We start from the raw sequence: 21449 nt of genomic DNA, 5'->3' as shown, positions 1-21449 counted from the left end.
TATTAACGCTTTATTTCAAATTAAATATCTGCTTATGTAGATCTGAAATATATTAACTATCCTAACTTTAATTTCGTAAAAACTTTCAATTTCAAAATTTTAAGTCGAATAATTTACTTTTTATCCCACAATATAATAAGCTAAGGAAACAAGAAATCAAATTTTTCTTTCAAATATATATAAAGTATATTTCAAATATTTATAAACTAACTAAAACATCCATCACACGAAACACTAGGAGGTTATAATTTGAACCATTTTATGCAGTACAAAAACCAGTTGTACCTATGGCGGGTTACACAATGAATGGTAAAATTTTCAAATTAATCATTAAAAGTCTTTAATAGTCATCGAAATTAAAAATATTTGTATTCAATATAAACAATATTCAATATTTGTATCAAGAATAAAAATTCACCCAATTTCGTGTTTCCAATATACTATTAAATAAAAGTACGGTAAGATTAACATGCAAAAAGTCTGACAATCTAAAAAGAAAAAAATAATCAAATATTATGAAAATACGTTTCCCCCCCCCCCAACAAATCCACTTACCCATATATGCATTGAGCATTCGTGATACCTGGTAGTAATCTAAAACATCACTGATGTGTGTAGGGAGGGAGGAATAGTACCCATCTTTCCTCTATATCCAACAAAAAAAAAAAAGACCGGAAGGATACACTTGCACACGAAATTTGCTGAATGGAATGAAAAGAGAGTGAAAGAGAGAATAAAGTCATGGAGGGAAGAAAAAAAATTATTGACAGGGAAAGATAAAAGAAAAAAAACCCATGAAAAAAAAAAAACTCCCACGCACACACACCCAAAAGGTGAATGACGATAAAAATATAATGAAGCGAACGCAATCTCGTAGAGAAAGAAGGCAGAGTTCGAATTGAAAAATGCATCACGTCTCCGGAAACCATTCCAATGCTGTCGCACATGATGCACGCGTGAGGTATAGCCTTTTCAACTGTCAGCCCATCTTTTAAAACCCTAGAAACCTGAAACCTGCCTACGTTCGAATTTTTGATGTTGAGGCTTTTAGCTTTGAGTGTTCTAGTCATTCTTAAGAGAAATTCTCTAAATTAGCACTTCATTCATTTTTCTAAAGACGTAAAACCTTTTCAAGCAGAAAATAATTTTCTAGAACTCATAATTACCACTTCTCTCCTCTAAATAAATTCTCTTTTTAACATCGTAAAAGAAATTCTTTTCTTTCCATCTGCTTAAATTTTTCATTCTTTCACTCAAGTTGCCCCATTTCTATGTATTATTTTAATTTTTAAATGCTATTAACTAACATTTACCATTAAACATTATCTTTGGAAAACAACTTGTATATTTCTCATAGGAGCATTTAAATGGTCACATTTTATCCCTTAAAAGTTGAGACTCTTAAATATAATGGTTGATGAAAACTCACTGACTGTTATATCATACAAAAGAGAATGAAATGATTTTATTTTTGGCAAGAAATATTATTTCTCTAAGTATTTAAATCTATTTAATTTTAGCAGTATGTTTAAAATTTCTGAAAATAAATGGTTAGGCTTTAATATCAAAATCGAATAAATTGACCTCAATTAATAAATGCCTGCAATGGGTATTTTTTTTTTTTTTTTTTTTTTAGACACAGAATTGTAACAAGAATTACTGAAATCTAGATGCAATATTTTTGAAATTTTATGTAAATTTTGAGTTAAAAATAAACGAAATTTCGATTACTTGAAAAAACATTAACGTAAAATAATGAATTTAAATAATTTTAAAACTTGAAAAGACTTTGCAAAGATTATTATAAATGTCATGTACCTTTGCCTTAAATTGAACATCTTATCAAATAAATAATTTTAAATCTCTCTCACATGCACTGGGAAGCATGGGAAAGTTGCAGGCAAAAATAAATTCAGTATAATAGTCAAAAAGTAAAGAATATTATCTATCCCTGATTCTTAAAGTTGTGATAGATGACCTAGTTTTGAATATAGCAATATTTGAAACTAATGTTTTGAGATGGAATTAAGTTCTTCTTTTAATCACTCATCGCAAACATTTATTAAATTCCATCTCGACAATCTTAAATTAATTCATTTTTTTTCACATCAAATATATTTGCAACCACAAAAATTACGCAACTCCCAAACAGTATTATTGCAAAAAACCACCATTTTATTGGTTGCAATCAGAAAGAAAAGTCAATCATTACAATGTTGAAAAAGTACTCTTTTGACCAACAAATATGAAAGAAAAATCAGAGATTACAAAATAAGATAATCAACTTCTTTCCAGCCAACATTTTTCGCTCTAAATTTAAGTGTTGGCTTATTTTTATTATATGTAAAAAGCAGTTTTACTGATTCTAGGAAATTAATCCTCCTATGATAATGTGATTTCATTCCCAGATTATTTTTTTTAATATACCTAAATCAATAGCGTGGAGCAGGTTCAAAATATCTTTAACCAATTAATTAAAATTAAACAATTAGCAATACGATATATTTTTTTCTCGAAGACTCATGAACTTGGTGGATTCTATAAAGCAGTATTATCCATGGCAAGGGTTGGCAACCTGTGCCCTTGATAATGCATAATTACGGTTTTATTTTCAAGAAAAGAAGGTGAATCCATTTAATATTTCGTAAAAATTTTCATATCTTTCTGTTCTTGTTTAGCTCAATCTTTTCTTTTCACAAAAAAAAAAAAAAAAAAAAAAAATACTTCCTCTAAAAAGCGATTAATAAAAAAATAACAGATTTGTCTCACTCAATTCTGAGCGGACTCAATAGTGCGAAATTCAAATAAAGATATTGTGTCATCAAATCACTATGCGTTCCTCAAATGAAACTCCCAACTAGAGAAAAAGATCATCTTGTGAAGATTTCATCCATGAAATTTGAAAAGACATTGCAATCCTCAACAGAAATCTCATTAAAAATTATATATACTGTTCCTTTTGTTTTTTATAACATATACATTTTAAATTTATTATTCACTCAAGCTGAATATGTCACTAAAAATCAGAAAATTCAACTTACAGTTTGAAGTCCACACATACACAAAAAGAAATTTTTATATAAGAATGCTGACAATCACTGTTTTTTGCTTTATTAAATTAATATGAGGCAATATTAAATAACAAATAACTACATAAACATATTTCATTAGAGTACATTTAAGAAAAATCGAAAAATAAATTAATTAAAAAAAAAATTAATTTTTTAACATTTGACAAGCTCAGTTTTCAAGCATGCATATTTTGTAATTCCAGATGGTGAAATGAGTATCTAAGTATTATTTTGGTAAATATAATTCTAAAATCGGTTTTTTAACGAGAACAAAAGGTTACCGGCCTCTTCCATTATGGAAATAGTTTAAATTCTAGAGAACAGTCACACCCTTTTCCAGAAATCTTTAAATTATATGGTTAGTCACTTCTAGATTCTTAAATTGTCTTATAGATCAATCTGGTTTCAATTTTCCTCCTGTTTATAGTGTTGCATTAAGTGAAATTTCATTAAAAGAATTCAACTACCTAAGATCTGAAAGAATATGATACCATCCAAAGAACTATATTAGAGAGAATACTTAATTTAAATTAATATGTTCTGTCCATGTATTGATTCTTAAACTGCCTATGACAATGATGGATCCGAGAACAACACAATATATTTCAAGTCTATCACCATGGAATACGTTTGGCACATCCACAAATTTTTACATCATTCAAATCGGAAGCCAAAGGAAAAGAATCGATACGATATTCAAAAGAAGAATCGATGAAGTCTAGCCGTGTAGCTTTAATTCACGAATCGCATCCTTTTGAAATTCCTATTCTATTGGAATGTTTAAAATCAACTATTTACCATATTCATCCTATATGATGGGATTCCATGATGTTCTAAATATTCATTACGAGACAGAGCTGTAAATCCGTCTCCGGAATGGACTTTAATAAATTGTTGAACACGTGCAGCATAAATGATAAAAATATTGATATGGAATTCATATTCATGGCCTTCAAGCTGAATTCTTATTTGGTTTCATATGAAATGATTTAAAATGGCGATAGAAAAGAAGCAATTTTAAAAAAATACGTGTTTATAATACAAATATATACGTTTATTACAGCCGATTATACGTTTTATTACAGTCCCGATTCATTCGCAACCATTGAAATGATAAATTACTTGGTTGTACGACGCAAGGCTTCGGTTCTATGCGGTTTTCCCTGCTGGTTTCGGGATCATTGTCAAGGAATATATGAACCAAGATATCGATATCATGCTTTTGGAATTATTTATGATCGCTGAATTTATAGAAGATACATTCTAAGGTTGCCATTTCAACCTTTAGCATTTAACTGACTCTGCTATGGTACACCAGGTTTTATACATATTGAGGATTTAGTGCAAATAATTTCATTTTCAAACAATATACATAGATCGTTGACCAAGATCGAAACTACCAATTCTGGTTGCACATCGAAGTAACTAGTTGTATTTTTAGGAATTTAAACAGCAAATGTGACCTGAAGAGCATTTTGAATATCTAATTAGTTCGTTAATCGCAAAGGTGCGTTAAAAGTTAAGAGAAGACTGGAAAAGAACGTGAAGAAGGCCTATTGCGTTCGTTTACAGAAGGCAATAGATTTCGTAGTAAAATTTAGAACTTATTTCGTTTATCAACATACTATTGAAATCCCATTCAACTAATTTAATTCGATTTATAATGCTATTTTAATCAGGTATAACTGAAACGCCAGACGATAATCATAGATTTTTTTAAAAATTAAATTTGCTATATTGCTTGCACATAAGTTGTATAAAATAAATGTATAATTAATTCTCAATAGGCAATAAACATGAGATTTTTTCCACTTTTAAAATAAAATTTTAAAACTTAACTGTTATTTATAATACTAATATTGGGAAACAAAGCTTTGCTCGGCATTTTCCCCCCTGCAAAATCGTTTTTTCAGAGAAAATATTTAGATACGAATCACATATTGACTACATATGAATATTTTTCAATCTTACCTCATCTCGCATCCATCAGCGCCATCTCACGAAATTTTGAGGTACCAGTAGTTTATCATCCTATGGCAATAATGTAAGTACCACAAAAATTTACGAGATGGCGCTATATAACATCGTCAGCATGAGAGCAGATAGAAAAAGCTCTAATAATTATTTTAAAAAATGGTGTATGTATGTGTAAAATCGCGTTTTTTCAGGAAAGACACCTATATAAATAAACATAAGAAGGAAAGCCTTATCTAACTATAAAATTTGATCCAAATCGTTACAGTCATTTCCGAGATACACGAAATAAATTTGTGTGTGTGTGTGTGTTGTAAGATCCAGAAATTGTACTATCTTTAAAATTATTGTAAAATGTAATTTACACAAAATTCGTAATAATTTAAGTTGTTTATTAAATCTGCAATGATACTCTTTTCACTTACACAATGTTTTAAGTCAATCCATTCAAAGACGTACAGATGTTGTATTCTTATATTTAGTGCACAGATTTTCAAACAATGTATTTTTCGACAGACCAACATTCAATGAACCGGAATAAACACTACATTACGCCATTCCTACAATTTACCGGTTGGTTTCTCAGCCGAGATCATGTTTCACATCAAAAGTTTTTCCCAACTCACAATACCAAAAAGGATTTTATCCAATCAACATTTCATTTCCCTCTCAAGTCTGTTGCAGACAATTTCCACTTGAAATTAACTTTATTTCGAAGCCACGAATGAAGTAAGCAGCAAGTTATTTATAACAGTTTTTGCATACAATTGAGAAAGAGAGGTCTGCAGTACGCGACGCTGACAGAACAGGGACACTGGACACTTCACAAGATGCAGAGCGTAACCTCTCCAAAAGTTTAGGCGATGGATCGCGTTTCTTGATGAGCGTCTTCAGCAAGCGGAAGGGGGAGGGGAAGAGCTCACGTGAAACAGCAGCTAAGCGAAACTTGGCACAGGCGCGAGTAATTTGAGGAATGCACACTCGCATCGTCCTCATGGCAAGCATTAGTGACCTACTCCATCTAAAACGGAAATACGCTTTTTAGACACACTGCGTAGTGTGGAATTCCTGTTGATGGCTGAAGCGAGCTATTTTATTCCGGCTAAAATGTAGGAAAATCAGTAGTAGTATATTCATGTATGGCCTGTTTATTTGGAAAGGATTTAGTTAAAAAAAATTTGTACAGAATCATAAGTTGTGATCTTTTTTTTCTTTCCCTTTTTAATGAAGCAGACAGCGATGAATTTATCGATAGAAATAAGCATTAATATCCGATAACTGTATAAATGTGGAATTGATGAAACTGCGTTTAATAAATGTTTATTGTAACTAAAAAAACAGTGAATAAACAAAGTAGCCAACTTTTCTAAGCTTGAACCAGGGATTCTTAAAATATTGACGAAGAAAAAGGATCAAACCGGAAAAGCAAACCAACAAGCTATTCGGGTCATTTTGTATCTTTTAACTTATGATACAAAGAGTTTACTCACTGAATTAGTATAATTTTGGTAACTTTAATTGTCGAATGTGAATCTATAGTATCAAGTGCAAAACCAAAAGTCAATTTTGTTAAAATTCCCTTCTAGAAGGATATATGCTCCGAATGCTTTCATTAGAACATTTTATTTTTTTATTTCTGTCTTGCTGTGATAAGTATAACAATATCTAAAAATTTCTAAAAAAGTGAATATTCTGCCAACTCTGAAAAAAACTATTAATGTTATGATTTTAAAAGAACACAACAAAATATTTTAGTGTGTGTGTGTGTGTGTGTTTCAATTCTAAAATGAATTATTTATTTAAAAAAAAAGGGGGGGGGGGCAGTTCGGAATACCTTATTCAGAATCGAGGGTTTGATATACCGATGTGCAGTTGATTGAGAACTTGAAGTCGATAGATCTTGATCTCCGGACATTGCTATTGATTAGAGAGTAGAATTACATTTCAAGTATTTGACAAGAATGGAAGTGCCTTTAAAAATGAAAATGAATATATAAAGGAGATAAATGCATAAAATTGTAATCCAAAAGAGAGAAAAATATGAACATCGAGATAGGATGACAACATAATAAATCTAACTGGCAATTTCATCTTCACAATTTTGTTGAATGTGACGAGTTACACAGAAGAGAGTTTACATCCTACACAGAGTCGTGAAGAACAGATTGATATTCAAATGAACACAAGTTTCAATTACAGGGATAATTTTTTTTGTTACATATTATTTAGATTGAATTGATAAATTTATTTGCTGGAACGACAACATTTTATTGTTTATTTGTACAGAGAATTCTTCAAAAATGTATTAATCCTTTTACGAATAAAAAAAAAAAAATAGATTCCCCATACAAATTTCAGCAAACATTAAATCCTTTGAAATATTATCAAAGATTCACCAGAAAAATATTCCAAAATATTTGCTTCCGGAAATTTAACTTAATTTTTAGGCCAAAAATTAAATTTTGCATTGTTATATCAAACGATCAGGTAAATAAACTGCTCCGTAAGATAAATAATTCTTTCCCTACACAGAGAAAGTGGCAACTTTTCCATTTACTAAAAACTGCTTTATATAACGAGTGATTAAAGAAATATTATGTTAATCCGCACCGAAAGCTACTAAGTCAGGATAACCGGATTTTAAGTAACGATTATCCAGATTAAATACGTAATGAAGTTACCCTGGTGAAGTGAGGATTATCTGTATTAATTAGCAACGAATATACTTCAGAGTTGAATTACAGATACAGACATCGATTACTCGGACTGATCGGCGTTCGATGTTTTCAGTTATCCGTCAAGAGGTAAGAGTCGTTGTAAATGATATAGTTTGAGATTAGTTATATTTATTAATGCTTCGTCCTGAAACAATATCAGGGTTATTTCGGGACAGATCTCGTAACTTTGAACCGTGGTCAGAAAATAAAGTCGATACTTGAGTTTTCAACTCCCTCTACAAATTCCACGCCATATCACCGAGGTAAATGTTACAGATCTAGTTCATAACATAAAAATTTCATTAGTGGAATATCACCTACAAAACTGAGGTACACGACAAAAAAAAAAAATGAAATTTGGTATTGCAAATTTTAAGTTATCATGTGAGAATATTATAATTATTATTATTTAAGTCGTGTGGTATCAATCCAACAGAAAAATATCATGTTCTTACATTACTCATGTTTCGCAATTACCAACATTTAGAAAAACGATGGTTTTTCACCATCTCAAAATCAATGGAGTTCCAATTTTTTTTTTTTTTTTTTTTTTTCGTGAAAAACCAGTTTAAACTAGTTTTAAACAATACGTGACTATAAGATTATGCACGAGTCGATACTTAGAAAATGATGGCTTTTTTTCATCTGAAAATCGTTTGAGCCCTAAATTTTTTTTTTTGCCAGGTAAAAAATTTATATTATATAACATTCGATAACTTTCCTCCCTATTTCGCGTTCATCCCCATTTTCTTCTCTGTGCTTCTTCGGGGATAACTTCGTATGTCCTTGCTCTTTATTGGCCAGGCAGGAGAATCGGGTATATGGTGGACATTCACGCCAAGTTGTAACTTTTTGTTGGCGATAAGTCGCCAAATGGGACAACATCCTTTATGTTTTTAATAACCAAAAAAGCAATAAATCGCCAATTCTCTACCCGTACATTTTGAGTTTTCAAAAACCCCAAACAACATCATGTTTTCATATGATAAAAAAATAATAGTTATAATATAAAAGATCAATTAAATGCTTCTAAAATGAGAAAGCTCATTTCTAAATACTACGCGAACTACGCAATCTAATTCATAAAGCTTTGAACATATTGGTTAAGTAAATTCGGAATACTGAAATAAATATATTATGTTCAATTCAAGCTAGCATAATGATACTGAACTAATAAAAAATAAGGTTGTAGTCTTTTTAATTTTTCATTGACAAACATGCTAGCACACTCAACGATATTAAACAAAATACTATTCCGTCTCTAGCGAGTATCCATTATAAAGTCGTCAATGACAATTAAAAAAAAAGTTTCAGAACCATTAGAAATCATTAAATCGCAAAGAACATTACAGAACCTAAGCACGGCAGGAAAATGCCCTATTAAATCAGAATCTTGTTAAATTTCCTTCCGTGGGATCAATAATTTCGAGAGCGGACTATTTATATCGACGGAGATTCGCTCTTAATGAATTCATCCATTCACTAAAGACGCACGGCAGTTTACGTAAATAGGAATGCCATAACTTTAAGGGCATAAATAAAATTTTACTCCAGAGTTATTAATTGGATGTTAATAATCCAGATAGGATTCATAAAACTGCGATTGCAAACACGTTTATATTAGGCTTCTAATCGTAAACGTTTATGATAGGGAAAAAAGTGCACATTAAATTATATTAATTATTAATGAAGAATGTGCCATACCGTTATGGATTATTATTCTATCAACATTAACATAAATTATCCAAATGCTTTTGACAAAAGATTGCATTTTAAAATTAATGCAGAGGAATATAAAGCATAATTTAAAGGAAAAAAGCCAAATTAACCCTTTCTAGGGCCGTGGGAAGTATGCTTCCCACGGCCCTTTGGTGGGAAGTATGCTTCCCACCAAATTTATCAATCTTTGTATGAAATTATGTAGGTTGGCATATGTTCTGACAATTTTTTTTTACAAAGACAGAAACTTAGATGCTTCAGTTCTTTATCTTACACAAAATGACGTGTCTTGATTTGTTATTTAATTATTAATTAACCAAATCAAGTAATCAAATTAAATTTATCTAATAAGTTAAATGAATCCCTTTTCTTATTCTAATGTCAAGCCTAAAAATATTTTGACATAATATGACTAGAAAAATATGGCCCTTCAAAGGGTTAAATCAAAAAAAAATTTAGAGGAAAAAAAATTTTTTTTTAAATATTTCTGTATTTAAAAAAAATACAAGAAGAAAAAAAAAAAAAAACTAAGTATATTATACTATTTTTAAAAGACACTAAATCTAATAAAAGTAAAAAGTAAATAAAATAAAGGAGAAAAATAGTTCCACTTTTCCTATTTTTAGTTCTTTATAATTTTTCCTATTTTTAATCCAGAATTTTTATTTTTCTAGCAAAAATAAATAATTTTACTATACGAAAGAAGATCGTACATTTCTAATTGGCTAATTAATTTCAAAGATAACGGAAGAGGGAATTCCTGGAGTTTTACATTCTGGTAGCATTCCTGGAGTACCTAAAGAACATATTTAAAAAGAATCTCCATACCCATAACAAGTTAAAAGTATCACAGAATACATTTCTTCTAACAAACATGCAGAAGGTATCTTGTAGTTTAAATAAAAAGCACTTTTTTCGAATTAAAACAAACTGGTACAATTTTCAATTTATCATAAAAATTACATCGATTTTTATTGCAACAAAAATGAAGAAATATTTTTAATAAACAAAAAAAAAAAAGGACATTCAACCATTCATTATAAACGAGACTACGACGAAACAAGTCGGAAGACAATAGGCATCTGCACACAGACAAAACAGAAGTAATTAGTCACGGAAATAATACACAACACAGATGCACCTCTCACCTCAATGATTATCTGCATACACAACAAAGCTGACAGCAGAAGATAAAACAATACTTTTTATCGACAAATCGAAAAATGATTAATAACTTCAGTATAGGAAACCAATGTTTTCCGGGAGTTACGAAAAGATTCAAGGGTAATCCACTTCACTCTTATCGCTTCTGGCAAATACTTGTTGGTTGTAATTGATATTTTCGTCTCGGAATGCACGGGTGGGTGGGGAGGGGGGGGGGGTAGAGAAGTATCTGTAATTTTGAAATCAGACTACTACTACTACTACTACTTTAGTATTATTAATGGATTTTAAAGTTGAGATATAACATGCAAAGAAAAAGAAGTTTTATATAATAGAATAAAAGTGTTCAAATCACGCATTCTAGATTAAATAAAAATAAAACATAAAAGAGATCGCTTTGGTACTTATTAAGTGTTTGCAATAAGTCAGTGTTTGTACACAATAAAAATTTTTAACCACAAAGGGGGGAGACATTTTTAAAAAATATCAAAAAGGGAAAAAAATTCTTTTTAGAATGAAAATGAATTCATACGCATTATTAAAATTTAAATATAGATACAAGTACATATAAAAAAATTCAATATTTTTTTCCCTCCATTAGCAATGTATAAATAAGATTCCGTTAGAATCAAAATCCTCAAAGAATTACTTTCAACAATGTAGAATTCGTAACTTGCTATTCTTACTTTTTACTAACCTCAGAATCTGAAAACATTTTTGAATGAAGAAAGATTTCGACTATTCTTCGCACGTTTTACAGTAAAAACAGATGTTTCTTTTACATAATACTCAAATATAAAAATTCAAATAAATGACACATTTTTAAGTATTACTTGCATTTTTCATTGAAAGCATTTTTTTTAAGTGCAATGAATTTAGTAAGAAATATATTAATGATAAGAACTGAAAATTAAATAATGCATTTCTTAAGATAAAAAAACAAACTATGAAATATATTTAAAAAGCAGATATAAAGAGGCAGTTATCGATTGATCAATTATCCAATTATCTATTGTTCCATAACTAAATCTTTAATCGCAGTAGACACTTAACCGCATTTCATTAACAATAAAAGCTTTTTGATTGCTTGAAAAATTCTGAAACCCGTAATTTTGATTTACTTAAAGTGCGTAGCATTTATTCACTATAAAATGACAAATGTTAAAGACAAATTGTTTACACATTTAGAATCAAAAAATAATTCCGAAATTCGGTTTGTCATTATACAGATTCCGAACAGCAAACAAACAAGAAAAAAACCTGCACACGACCCAATGGAACTTTTATGATTTCAACGCTCCACGAAATCCTTCGAGTTGCTGATAACGCACATTAGTATCAACGATTTGGACGCTTTTCAAATTTTCCTCACGTATCATACATAATACCTGTGCCATTCTGGCCAAAACGCGCTACATCCAGAAAAGGATAAGATTTCAATTGAGAGGATTGTAACAATCGTTTTCTGGATTTGTGCAAAAACCAGTATTAAAGAAATTAAACGCAAGTGATTTTCATTGGGATAATTTTTAGGTTTAGATAAGAAAATATGCTGAATCGCATTGGCATGCAGTTAGTCAATTCAGGTGCCTTCAATAAAATACTGTTTATTAAAACAAATGAAAAATACATTGAGGGGATGTAAAACTTATACTGAAGCAGCAGTCTTTGTTTTTGTAAAGCTTTTTATTCCTTAAGATTTTATGGATATAGCTCAATTTTTAGATTTTGTCAAGATTTCTTTGTCCAAGCCATGGGAAAAGCAGAAAAGTCAACTGAGTAGGCAAGCAGAAAGGATAAAAGAGAGCGCGTGAGAAGGAATTTCAATCTTATACAGTTTTAGAAGGAATTTGTAATCTCCATGTTTTGATTCCAAAGAAAAGTTCGCCCAATTCTGAAAGTTACAGTATACAGGGTTTATTTATTATTTTAGAGAAATTATTTTTAGAGCGTAGCTAACTTCAAATTACATATATGTAGGATTTTTTTTTTTTTAATACGATCGGTGGTTATGTCTAGGGGGCTTTAATGAAACGTACACATAGAAGAAGTAAAAACCCTATTTATTGAAGATACATAAAATTGCGATTATTTACAAATGATACCGGCATCCTTGCATAGGGGTAGCACGTCTTTCTCGCGATCTGGTCGTCCCGGGTTCGAGTCCCGGTTCGGGCATGGTTGCTCTTCCTTTGTGTTCTATCTGTGAGGTGTGTGAATGTGCCCCCTTGTAAAATGGGGTTGTGCAAGCGAATGTGACGCATGAAGTAGCTAAGTCGTACTCTTGGCCCTAGTTGGCGCTACTGAAAAAACAAGATACGCTCACTCGCTTTAAAACGCTGACAGATAACTGTTCAGCAGGCTTGTAAAGTGCCACAAGTCACAACACACATAAGAAATGATTACTTACAATTAAAAGAAATAAAATTATTATGAAAAAAATAAATGAAGAAGTACTAAACTATTTGCTCGATTACGTAAAGAGCTTGATTAAACGAGCTACCACACCCTGGTCTTTTGTCTCTCATTGAGAACAAGTCTCGAAGCGTCCTTAAGGAAACGCTGCCAAGTATCAAGTGATTCGTCTCGATACCTTTCTGCGCATCCAGAAGAGTAGGCTTCCCAATTGACAACTTTAGTGATTATTGATTTGTGCTCCCCTCTGAGAGAGGTACAACGCATTAATAAGTACAAATAAAAAATACAACAGATCAACTCTATATATCTTGGAACCATAAATGATTTGATTCCAAAAAGTACAACTATATAAAACCATTCCAGTTTGCTAGAAAGAGGAACTATTCTCGTTACTGATTCTGATTGTACAGAAATATTTGATATATTATTTTTAATGCAAACATAGCATTTGGAAAAGAGGATAGAACATTTTCTTTCTACATCAGTACGAATGTTCTCCCCTCAGCTTTCTCGTATAATTATACAACAAGGCGCATACATACATTTGGTCTTATCGTAGATTGAAGAGAATAGAATATTTATTTTCGACATCTTCCATTTGACTATTGGATCCAACATTAGATATAGATATTTAATTCTGTACAAAAATTACATAATCAAAATCATCTTTCTAATTTGTTGCATCTTTGATTCATGACTTCCAATAAAAAAAGGAAGAAAAATTAACAGACTGTGAACTTAGCAATGGATTTAATTAAAAATGTGTTGCAGACTTAATTACGGTGATGAAACTGTATCTCAAATTTCATTCCAATATAGCGCATGCGCATTGGAGTTATTGTGTTCATAAATAGACCAACGGTTACAAGAAAAATATTTTCAGACGCAAAGAAGGCTAAAATGTGGAGACTTATTTGCATGTCGAATTTTTTGATGTTCAATTATTCTCTTCAAGAGCTTCATATTTTTTTTAAGGTAAAAATGAGGGGAAAGTTGGAAAAGTCGCTTTTAATGTCTTTTGCAATGAAAGCAAAGAGGTACAGTAAGGAATTTAAACTCCATTCTTCTACAAAAGTTATGAATGGTCGTAAATGCAGAACATTTTATCTAAGCAACCAAAAATCGAATTCATAACAAAAAAAATTATCCAACAAATATTTAAAATTAACGCCAAAAAGCTAATACAGTGAATATAAGTTTCCAAAGTAATTTGAAGGTTTTTTCAAATTACATAATAGAAAGGCACTTTTTGTATTCAGTTATAAATTGTTTCACGTTTATAAAACCATCCTAAGCTTGATGAACTTTTAAGAAATAGTCTCTCTACTCACCACATTCCGAACATGCTCTTTTGTATTTCCCACCGAGTATTTAAGCAATTTTCGGGCACAATTCTTCAACTTTTGCATTTCATGACCTAATTCGACAACAGCGTTTTCGAAAAGCAAAAGTAATGCACATCTTTACCTTACTCAATTGATGGAAAGATTAAACTGCGCATCAAGAGACAAAAAAGATGCGCCACCTGGAAATTTTATTTTAACCTCACGCTCAAACCACAGTACCGGTGTAAATTTATGATGACGCTTCAAAAACTTTATGGTTGTTTTACGACTCGACTTCCATAACAGCTAACAACAAAGACGACCAGAAAAAAAAGATTTAAAAAGAAACGTCCCGATGATGATAAATCGATTTTCATTTCAAAAGTTTTCCAAACATTTTCGCAAGGTTTGCTCAGTTTGCTTTCTATACCTTAAGCACCGCCCTTCTCCTAACCAAGATCTATTGTGGCTCGAATACAGTTGATCCGAAACCTCAATCATAAAACTATAAAACCTTCGATGTTGAGTTGAAGTTTATGATCACTTAAAAGCGTTTTAGAAAGCAGCCATATATAAAGTGTCTGATAAATTGATTGACTCACATTGAAATTGTAAACACATGACAAGAGGTAGATGTACAGCAAGGAATGACAAAAAAATCATACAAAAAAAAATGCAAGAGAAGGAATTGGAAACTCAATTCGAGGTCTTCTATTCTAAGCATTTCTTTCATTTCTCTCGCCCCTTTTCAAAAATGGTTTCAAGCACGCTACTGCGTAATGGTATATTCGCGCATAGTTTAGCCATTTCTAGCTCACTTCTTTCGTGTTAGAAGTCCAGGCGAGTTATTTCATACAAACGAAATACAGAATTTGTCATTTCTGAATAAGATTTTTGTTTTTAAGATAATGATGTTTGGAATCTTTTAAGATTCTGCTTCTAGCTAACAGTTTCACAGATTTTCAAAGACTATGAAACTTTTATTTTAGTTATTAATGTATATGACTTTCAATTTAAATACAGTCCCAGAATTTTCGACATATAATAAATAAAGCAATTATTTTACTAATTTAATAAAATAAAAAAATTATTAATAGATTCTATAATATTCTATGATCAGGAATATATATCACAGTTTCCTTGATATCTAAATACAATCTTTCAAATTAAAAAGAATATAAAGGATCAACAAAGATATACCACAATTTTATATACGAGCACCCATAATCACGCACATTCAGCCATTAATGAAATTGATAGTCTCATTTTCAATTTTACTTCAGTTACAAAGTAACAAACATGAATAAAATGAACCGCCAGTTCACAGATGATATCCCCCCCCCCTTTAATCACATTTATATTTAAATATTTATTATTACTATATACACTTTCCCCCATGATACTTAAGATAACTAAATCCCTATTCTTGCCACCATGGCAACCTGAGTTGCTCGTGGATCTCAAATCGCAGTTTTCCGATCATTCATTTTTAATATTACGATGCATGGCTAACAAAATTAATAGATGCTAAGATCAATCCTCTTACCTTTCTAATTCGATCAAATTAATTTTATATACTTAAATATTACTTGATTTTATAAAACAAGCTTTGAAATAGAAACTGAGAAAACAATGCTACAAACTTCTACGATTATTTTTAATTAATGTTCAAAACAGTTTGAATGGACTTCCTCTCTTCTTGCTTTCCATTAAATTTTTAATAACATATTTCGTTTATAGAGGGGGTTTTTAAAGATATAATCTGAAATGAAGCTCATTTGGAATCAAAGGATGCTAACTCATCAGAATGGTCCCATTTTTAATTTTAACAAAGAAGTTTCAGAATTAGAAATCTGGTTTAATTACAAGGGAAATAATAAAACGTTATTTTCAAATGATCTTTTCAGAATGAATAAATCGATTAGTTCATTCAACTGTCTCTTTTCTACATATACAGAGTGGTATATGTATATGTACACATCAAGATAAAACTTTCCCTATAAACAGCTTCATACAATGCAAACGGGCGACGGATTGCAACGAAATTTGGCATATAGACTATACACGAGATGCGCTCACAGAATTTCGGGAAAATTTTTGTAGTTCCAAAATGTCCACCAGAGGGCGTTTTTTCCGAAAAAAACATTAATTTTAACACAATAAACGACCAAATCGGAATACAGAAAAAATATTAACATTTATTGATCAGTTTCTGATCACCTTGTCATCGAACCATATTAAGTAAAGGTAAGAAAAAAAAATATGCTATTTGAGGGGGAAATAAAGTTTAGTTTGCAGAAAAAGAACAGATTAGGACGAAATTGCACAAGAGGAGCAGTTGTTAATCGTGTCCAGGATGATGTAGGGGAAGATACTCCGTGTGATCACCCTCATTCACCTGCAAAATTTCAAGTCGATGGACAGTGTGCAACAGTAAATCGTAACTGATCAGTTGTGATGCTTCGCACATGAAGTATAATGGAATTCTTTAAGCAACAAGATACCCTCATCATTACAGTCGGAAACATCACCATAAAACATGACAACGACTGCAAACGTTTCTTACCCTGTTTTCATAAAGCTTCCTCTTCTTAGCAAATTTAAGTAAATCTCGACATTTTTTTCCTAGAACTGACAACTTTTCCCGCTTTTACATTTTATTATTCATAATTCTTGTTCTGGATTGTTAAAATTGTTTCTGTATTCCATTTTGGTCGTTTATCGTGTTAAAACTAATATTTTTCCGGAAAAAGCGTCATCTGGTAAACATTTTGGAACTAAAAAAAATTTTTTTTTTTTTTTTTTTCGAAATTCAGTGAGCGCATTTTGTGTATAGTCTATACACCAAATTTCGTTGCAATCCGTTCACCCATCTGCGTTGTATGATGCTGTTTATAGGGGAAGTTTAATTATAACCACCCAGTATTTCTCATCGAATATCTGATATTTCCCTATACTTCGAATATTTAGGATGCTGCCTCATTTTCACCCACGTAATGCCCAAATAATGCCGGATCAGATAATCATGCAAAATATTCAACAACAGGGATGCATATCCTTCATTTCCACAATAACCCAGTACGACAGTATGTCGTACTGGATTGTTGTGGATCCAGTACGACATACTGATAATTATTGACTAATTTATCGAGTACATAACTATACTGTAAATAAGGACATGTGATATACAGAGTCCTGCACAGAACTGATTTCAGGAAAATCTCCATCCTGTCTTGTAGTATGCAAAGAGAAAGAGAAAGGAGGATGAAAATCTTTTAATGTTGCTAAACGCTTATAAAAAATCTACAAGTAAAACGATTTAAATAACAATAATTGATTTTATAAGAAACAGTCAGGTTTATAAAAAAAAGGTAATATCCCGCAATCACTGATTCGACTTTTTTTTAAAAATCATTATTCATATCAAATAAGTTATAATGTTTTTAAATATCTTTAAGTTGTTTCATATTGATAAAGACAGAGTTTTGAAATAGATTTTTTACTCATTTTCTGATGCTCCAGAGTTTTGAAATTTCCCGCATTTAAGTGTTCCAAACCATCTTAATATTTTAAAGACATAATTACCAATGAATCACTAATTAAATTAATTAATCTGATGCTATATTAGTAACATCACCTAATAATGAGTTCGGAAAAAATTTAACTCAAGATTAAAAACATAGAAAAAAAGAAAAAATTCAGCAGTTTATAATGCAAAAATGTATTTGTAAAAACAGTTTATCAATTAAATTTCATTCGAATATAAGTGCCGCATCTAAAAAACTCGTAACGCATAAAAATGAATAGATATTCCTAGTAAAGTATGTCAAACATATACACACAAAACTACTTCCAAAAACAAATTAATAATTAGCAATCAGTTTTAAAAATTAAAAATTTCTTGTTAATATCATCGGTATATTGCTAAAAATGAGCAGTCGAAGAAAAAAAACGAGGTAGGAAAAATGACTTCATGGATTTCGTTTTAAAGATCACCCCTGTAATAATAAAACTTCCGTATATCAATGTACCATCATTTTAAAATATATAATTCATATAATTTTGCAAATTTTTCATTTCAAAGAATGGCATTTTAAGAAAAGAATTCCTTTTTCTTTTGATTTAAGATACTTTTATCAGTATACCATCGTTATATAGTATAATTAAAACAACATAAAAACACAATCTTAATCAAAAAAGTTTAAATAACAGCAATGTGATCAAATCTGAATAAATTATTAAAAAAAAAAAAAAACACTAATTCTTATTTGCCAAAAGAAATTAACTGAAAAGAAATCAGAGAAAATAAACTTATCTTAAAATATTTGTATATCTACCATATAAAAAAAGTAAGGTTTACTTTTCAACGAAATAAATTTTTTAAGAAGATGGGAAGAAATGATACACGATAAGCATGAATTTAAACATAAATATAAAATGAGGAAAAAGTAACTGGATACCAATAAAAGCAAATAAGCTTGCAAAACGTTCCCTTAGGAGAGGGTGTATTTGCGATCTGATACATTTTGTAATGAAAAATGCCCAATAAAACTATTTTTAGAAACAGTTATGAATATTTACGATGCGAAGGGAAAAGAGTTTGCATTCAAGGAAAAGAGTTAGCATTTCAGTGGAATAGTTACTTAAAATTTCCCAAATAAGCTTATAAATAAAACGAGTTAGTAAAAATCATACATTTTCCGAATTGCGGCATATCGGAGAAAGCAATATTTGAATGTTTAAATTTCAATTACTGACACAGCAAGTAATTCGAAAAAGTAATTGGCAAAATGTGTTTAATGTATAAAAAAAATCAAAACTTATCTAACAGAATCCACTCAGAAATAAATCGGCGCAGTTGAGTCAGTGAAAAATACTTCACTGGAATGTACGCAGCTGCTAAACTGAATTCAGGAACTATAAATGGCTAGAATATTTGATTGCAAGCAGCTAAATCTCCACTTCATGCAATAAAAAAATAAAATTCCCTCCATAAAGAGAAATGAAAAAACTAATAAAACACTTTAAATAAATAATTCGTTATAATAACTTCACAGAATAAAAAAAGTGTATTTTACACTTGTATACAACCTCTCCGTCATTTTCACTCTTTTCTTGCAGTTGAAATTGTATTATTTTACATAGGAAATTATCTATACATTTTGTTTATCACAAATTGACGTTTTTCTATGCAGACAGATGTTAATTGATCTTCAGCAGCATCAGAAATACCTGTCTATCCTGTGTGATATCATAAACAAAAATTCGAAACCCTTCCAAATGGTAACATCTGCCTCATCAACGCATGAATAAAAAAACATTTATGCGATTTTTCCCACTTGTGAAGCACAAATTTTCCTTAATAAACGATTCGCAGAATATTCGGAGAGATCCCGTAGTATCGTTTCATCATGTGGATTCGGAATATTACAATAAAACTTATTTTCTATTTTCATAAAGCAGATATCTATCGGTCCTCTCAGCTGACGACACCTTCAAACTATAAATCTGAACAAATGCTTGATGGTTGGTTGGTTTTTGAAACACGGGATAATAATTCCGAAATTCTGACGCACACACAAAATTTGAATAATATCAATTCGACATGTCTTGTCAGGAATATGAATACTATTTATTTCTGGCAATTATAAATTATAGTGATCTCATAATATTAATGCCTTATATATATAATTCTGTAATAATATTGGTTATAAATAGTGTATCATATCTCAAGGAATTAGAGCCTTATTCTGGTTCCTATCGGACATTCGTTCTAAATTATTCTTTCTACAGCTGTAAATATTGCTGTAGATTATTGGAATATCCAGCCTAAAAAGATTTGACACTTCTATGGCTTTGTACTAGCTACCTATATCTCACTTTGATTCTAAGCTTAAAAACAATATCACCAACGCCGTAGAGTAGAAAAAATGTATAAATATGTTGACATTAAATAAATTAATGATTATAATGGCTATTGATGAAATTTATCTCTTTTTTTTTGGGGGGGGAGGGATGGGGGCATATTGCACACGATATACAAACATGAACATAAAATGAATCACACGCGCACGCATTGTGTCGGTGGGTGTACGTGCGTGACAAGATCGTCACCACTTTTTTTTTTGGTAATGATTAATGATTTTATAACTATATAAATAAACGATTCTTCGTCTATTTTTATATTACTTTTAAAAATTAACTACAAATTATAGCATCGATAAAACATAGATAAAAAATGCAATTAATATCATTGCAAAGCAAATATATATATTAAAAAAACGCATTTACTGAAATAATGAAAAGTGACATGTAAAATATTCTTAAAAATACACTGAAATTAAAGTTAAAAAATTAGCAGAAAAAATATCATTAAAAAATAATTTTAAAAATTTTCAATTGGCTTTTTTAAAGTATGTGTTTTGAAGTTACTGAAGAAAAGTGTAACATTCTTAGCTAATTTTTAGTTTGAAATTCTGAAAAATTAATTAATCAGATTAATTGAAATTCTGAAAAATCTTTTCTTGGCAAATATTTACTATTTAAGAAGTAACTACAAGCCAATTTGATGGAAACAGGTCTAAAGATCTATCCTGTAGAAATTTTGTATAATCATGCACATAGCAATTTACATACAATATGCCAACCTGTAAACATCAACGTCAAAATAATATTTGTATTAGAATTGAACTTGAAACAGGAAATAAAATCACAGCTTTGAGATAAATAAAACCATTATCTCACAATTTCAGTTTTAAACAGCAAAATAAATGAAAGTGCATATTTCAGTACATTTCCCATTAGTCGTTATTGCTACTTAATGATATAAGACATATTTAATTCGTATTTAAAACAACGTGGATAAAAATGTATTACACATAAATGCAAGCAACGATACATTCATAAGAGTATTATTATAAACACGTCTGCCTATCGTAAGAAATAATTACTTTTCTTGAGCTCAGCAAGATGGATGGGCAACCTTGGATTAAGACGTCGCCATTAAAGCCTGGAAAATCACACGAGTGAAGACTTATCCAAAAGGGAAAAAACAAGACAAA

The 21449-nt window shown here is 30.3% G+C and overlaps 1 protein-coding gene across 4 annotated transcripts in view; it reads right to left on the bottom strand.

Annotated features, from left to right (window-relative positions):
• Positions 1-21449, bottom strand: part of LOC129962593 (band 4.1-like protein 3) — an 83374-nt gene that overhangs the window by 29322 nt on the left and 32603 nt on the right. For 2 of the 4 annotated variants that reach the window (XM_056076400.1, XM_056076410.1), the window contains exon 1: positions 14395-14547. The exons of the other annotated variants lie outside the window; for them this stretch is intronic. In XM_056076400.1, coding sequence (XP_055932375.1) covers positions 14395-14472 — 78 coding nt within the window. In that variant the 5' untranslated portion in view covers positions 14473-14547. Of the gene's footprint in view, positions 1-14394; positions 14548-21449 lie in introns of those variants that run through there. 4 annotated transcript variants of the gene reach the window in all.

The sequence above is a fragment of the Argiope bruennichi genome, chromosome 1, assembly GCF_947563725.1.
Source record: "Argiope bruennichi chromosome 1, qqArgBrue1.1, whole genome shotgun sequence".
NCBI lineage: Eukaryota > Metazoa > Arthropoda > Arachnida > Araneae > Araneidae > Argiope > Argiope bruennichi.
Note: the sequence above shows the minus strand (reverse complement) of the source record. Positions and strands in the feature narration are given on the sequence as shown.